This window comes from Orycteropus afer, unplaced genomic scaffold, assembly GCF_000298275.1.
Source record: "Orycteropus afer afer isolate SDZICR_OR568_19922 unplaced genomic scaffold, OryAfe1.0 scaffold00083, whole genome shotgun sequence".
Classification (NCBI taxonomy): domain Eukaryota; kingdom Metazoa; phylum Chordata; class Mammalia; order Tubulidentata; family Orycteropodidae; genus Orycteropus; species Orycteropus afer.
Window position 1 is genome coordinate 8,623,297 of NW_006921670.1, and position 4,805 is coordinate 8,628,101.

Consider the following 4,805-nt stretch of genomic DNA (forward strand, 5'->3'; position numbering starts at 1 on the left):
AAGCCCAAACCACACCCACTGCCGTGGAGTCCATTCTGACCCACAGCGCCCCTAGAGGACAGAGTGGAACTGCCCACAGGGTCTCCAAGGCTGTCAGTCTGCACAGAAGCAAAGCCCAAACCACACCCACTGCCATGGAGTCTATTCTGACCCACAGCGCCTCTAGAGGACAGAATGGAACTGCATCACAGGGTTTCCAAGGCTGACAGCCTTCACAGAAGCCGATTGCCTCATTGTCCAGGGGAGCAGCTGGAAGATTGGAACTGCTGACCTTTTGGTTAGCAGCCAAATGCTTTAACCACTACACCACCAGAGCTCCCCCTCGATAGACAGATAAACAAACATAAAAGCAAACTGCTGTCACCAAGTTGATTCTCACTCAGTAACTCTGTAAGACAGAGTAGAATTGCCCCACAGGTCTCCAAGGCTGGAATCTTTGCGGGAGAAGAGTGCCTCATCTTTCTCCTATGGAGCAGCTATGGGTTCAAACTGCCAACCTTCCAGTTAGCAGCAAGCTCTCTAACCACTGTGTCCCCAAGGCTCCCTCCCAATAGCACAGAGCATAATGAGATGGGCGTTCTCCGTGTTGGGTTGACACCCCCTGGCGCTGTGGCGCAAACACAGCCCACTGTGCGTACAAGCCCACAGTGTGGCTTCGAGTTGGGTAGAATGTGGTGTGTGTCTGCAGGAACTGCTCTTCAGCAAGGATGACGGCCTTGGAGAGACCTGGCCTCCAGTCACCACGTGGCAAGACGCTGGCTTCCTGCTCCTACCTGTTGGGGTCGGCTGCCCGCAGCCCGGCCTCATTGGTCACGATGACTTTGTAGCAGAGCTCACTGCCCGGGTTGGGCCTCTTCCTCCGCCCTTCTCGGGCATCCTCATCCTCGCTTTCATCCTCCACTTCTTCCACTTGCATGATCCCAAACATCTCCCCGGCGTCGAAAACCTGGGGGTCAGGGCCTGGGTCAGCAGGGCTGTGGCCAGGCTACCCACCCCTCCCCTGCATCACCGTGGCCGGCCAAAGGAGCCACACCGGCCTCAAGGGCAAACCAAGCCCCTCTGAGGAGCAGGACCTACGGCTCAGCCCACCCACACCCCTGCACAGGTGGAGAAACTGAGGTGCCTAGAGACAGGAGCCTGAGCACGGCCCTAACCTGCCCCATGCTGTCAGCCCAGCCCCTCTAGCACCCCTCCTCCACGGCACACCGCCCCTGGGGGTCTGGCTGCGCCCACTGTGTGAGACTTACCCAGTGCAGCCCCTTGTCCTACAGGGACAACTAGGCCCCAAAGGCCGAGGGAAGCCCCAAAGGCTCTGTCACTCAGGAAGCACGTGGAGGGTCAGCACATCGGTGCCCGGGATTTCACTCCAAATTCCCCCTCCCCCAAAACTCCAGCCCCAAACCAGAGCACCTGAGGCAATCCACAGGGCACGGATGCCCGGGGGCCTCCTCAGATCACCTGGCCAGGCCAGGGCCTGCAGGAGGTGTGGCCCTGGGTCGACCCAGCCCTCCCTGCCAACCTCACAAGGAACCAGGTCCATGTAGGATGGAAGACAAGGGCCCCGGCCCTCAACTCTCCCTCATGTAGGGCACTGACAGGCCACGTGGAGCCGGCAAGGCAGACAGGTCAGCTGCTGCTTGTGCATGTCACAGCCAAACGGGTCGCCCTGCAGCCGGGCTCCCACACCGAGTGTCCATCACAGATCAGCACGGGGCCCAGGGAAGACCCTGAAACCAGTCTGGTGGGTTCCAATCTTGGCTCTGCCACTTCCTAGCGCTGGTCCCCTTGAACAAGTTACTTGACCACTCTGTGCCTCAGTGTCCTCATCTATATAATGGGGACATAGAACCTGCCTCGGGGAATGCTGAGAGTATTAATGACCAGTACACACAGAGCTGAGAACAGGGCCTGGCACGCCCTGACCTGTGACGGTATCATCCACCTGCCAGGACAGCGGGGGGGGTTAAGTAAGACAGGGCCTGTCAAGTCCCTGCACACAGGGGAGCCTCCCGAGACCTACTGCTCACTGCGCCATCAAAAACAATAAAACTTCCTCCTGCCTTGGGAGCACTCCCAGTGGCTTCTGTGAGCTGGGTGGGGCAGGCAGCTCTGGGCTGTGGCATGAGTCACCGTCACCCCAAGCCGACAGGCGAGTGGCAGAGAGGGGTGCATGGGAACCACGGCAGTACGTGCCCACTGAGCATTTGCGAGGCCAGGCCCTGTTCTCAGCTCTGCGTATTGGTCATTTAACACTCCCAGCATCCCCCGAGGTAGGTTCTATGTCTCCATTATATAGATGAGGAAACTGAGGCACAGAGTAACTTGTTCAAGGGGACCAGCGCTAGAAGTGGCGGAGCCGAGATTGGAGCCCACCTTCCGCCCCGAGAGGAGGCCCTGGAAGACTTAGGGAGGAGCCATCATCAGAGGTGAGCTCGGAAGGCGGACTTAAACCTCGGCCGTGGGGTGGAGGGGGCCGACGATCTCCGGGTGAGTGGTCTCTGAGGGGCAGGTTCATCTTAAAGTGGGGGGCCCTGGAGCACTTTCTGGGAGACTCGGTGAGGATGAGCGGAGCGAACCTCCTGCTAAGATCCCCCCGCCATGGCACCCAGCAGCCACCACCTTCCCCTCCCGTTTACAGACCAGGAAAGAGGCTCCGAGGGCTGGAATCCACCCCTGGGGCTGAAAACCCAGGACTCCGCATGCTGCGTGCCCCCCCAAACTTGACCGGGGCAGCGGGGGCAAGCGAGACTCTGCCTGAGGTGTGGCTACTCCCTGGCCGAGTGGGGCACACCTCTCCCTGCTGGGACTGCAGGAGCATCTACGGGACAGAGGGAAGAGCAATGGCTTGGGACAGGGACACGCAGAGAGGTGACACTGAGGTACCCCCATCCTTCCCAAAGGAAAGGGCTCCCTTCTAGTCAGGCCACTGGGATCACTGGCCTCCCGGGGGCTGAAGCAGCCCCCTTCTGCTAGCAGGTGCTTTCTCCCCTCCCCCAACCCCGCTGACACCTAGGCCTGTGGCAACAGCAATGACTCACAGCTGGGCCGCTTTCTAGGGAGGCTCACGGAAAAACACCCGCTGTCCCTCAGTGAAGCGGCAGTGGCCAGGGCAGAGGGGACAGGATGTTAGTGACCGCCACGAGGTGCTGGACCCTGGCTGACGCTTGCTTCTCATGCCATCTTACCTGCCGCCCAGGTCCTCCTCTCTCATCTCCCCGTTACAGGTGGGGGTGGGCTCAGGCACGGCCCTTACTGCTAGCAGAGGTGACCCGACCGGCTCATCGGCAGCTGCCACCCAGCACCCAGGACCTCTGAGCCCTCCCTTCTGCCCAGCACAGGCCCAGGAAATGGGGCCGAGGTGAGGGCCAGTCATCCTGGCAAGGGAAATTCACTGTTCCAAGTGTTAGGTGTTACACTACGGCACTAGTGAAACCATGTTATTGTTGTTTGCCGATGAGTCGGCCCCGACTCATAGCGACCCCTCCTTGGGTTTCCGAGGCAGTATCACTACAGAAGTAGGATTGCCCAACCTTCCTTCCGAGGAGTGGCTGGTGGGTTTGAACCGCCAGTGTTTTTACATCTTTGTGTGTGCGCCCTGGGTCTCAACGGCACCTGGTCCATCCCGACTTACAGATGCAGAAAACAGTGGCTCAGAGAGGGTGGGGCCTGTCCCCTGGCCAGGCTCTGGGCACTGCTAGCTGCCCGCCCTGACATCCACTTCCTGCCTAGGCCCCACCTTATCACCTGTACCTTCACTACTTATCTAGCCTGTGTGGACCCCAAAAGGGAAGCCTGGTTCCAGCTAAGAACAAGGCCCCAGTAGCTGCACTGTGGATGCGCTCAGGTTCAGTGCCTGGGCAAAAAGCCAAAATCTAGGGTCCAGTTCCTCAGCCAGGACCAGCAGGGACAACCTTTGGAGGCCCAGGTTAGTGCAGGCTGGTCGCAGAACGGAAACTGTTCCCCCAAAAGAGGAGAGACTCCATTAGCATCTAAACCCTAGCATCTAAGAGGATTAAAGTAAATGAAGAAACACGAAAGAACCCCAGGGCCGGGGAGAGCCTCACAAAGTCATGGGTTCCTATGGACGGAGGAGTGGATGAAGCAAGCTCTGGGCTTTGAAGTCCGGCAGGCCTCGGTTTTCTCAACTGTAAAATGGGGTGATGAGCCAAGACTCCTCCCAGGGCTGTTGTGGGGATCGGGTGCGTGAAGTCAGCACCGGGCCTGGCACACGAAGGGAGCCAAAAGTGGATTCGGTTCCAAATGGCACTGCAGGCCTGGCCCAGCCCCGGGTGCTGGCAGGGTAGGGGCCGCGCTAACGGGTCTCTGGCTGTCACTCTCGGGCGCCAAGCCACGGAGGCGAGCCTGAGTCGCTCCACGCGGCATTCGTGGCGCTTCCCCAACAACGTTCTCCAGCCGTATCCACCCTGGCCGCCCCTATCTCTCAGGAACACGCGCCCCTGCGCTTCTCGCCAGGCCTCCTCCCTCTGCCTGCGCGTTTCCCGCCGCAAACTCCCCTGCGCAGCCTCCCAGCCCGCGATTGCACGTGTTCTCCAGGCGGCCGCCCCGCGCTCCCACCATTGCCCGCCTTTGCCGTAGAAGAGCCAAGCGCCGTGCATCTCCGGGGCGCCTGGGCCAGACGGGGGCGCGCCCCAGGCCCCGGCCCGCACCCCGACCTCCGGCCCGGACCCCGCCCGCTCCGCACCTCATGCTCCAGCTTGTGCAGAAGGCGGCCCCAATAGAGCTCCGGGACCCCCGACGCGCGCAGCGCCGGACCGTGCAGCACCGCGAACTCGGCCAGGGCCTGT

The 4,805-nt window shown here is 60.6% G+C and overlaps 1 protein-coding gene across 1 annotated transcript in view; it reads right to left on the bottom strand.

Annotated features, from left to right (window-relative positions):
- The window catches only part of TTLL12 (tubulin tyrosine ligase like 12), a 15,979-nt gene that overhangs the window by 10,258 nt on the left and 916 nt on the right, over window positions 1–4,805 (bottom strand). The window contains exons 4-5 of the mRNA XM_007941795.1: window positions 4,703–4,801; window positions 774–946 (exon numbers count right to left, since the gene is read on the bottom strand). Coding sequence (XP_007939986.1) covers window positions 774–946; window positions 4,703–4,801 — 272 coding nt within the window. The remainder of the gene's footprint in view (window positions 1–773; window positions 947–4,702; window positions 4,802–4,805) is intronic.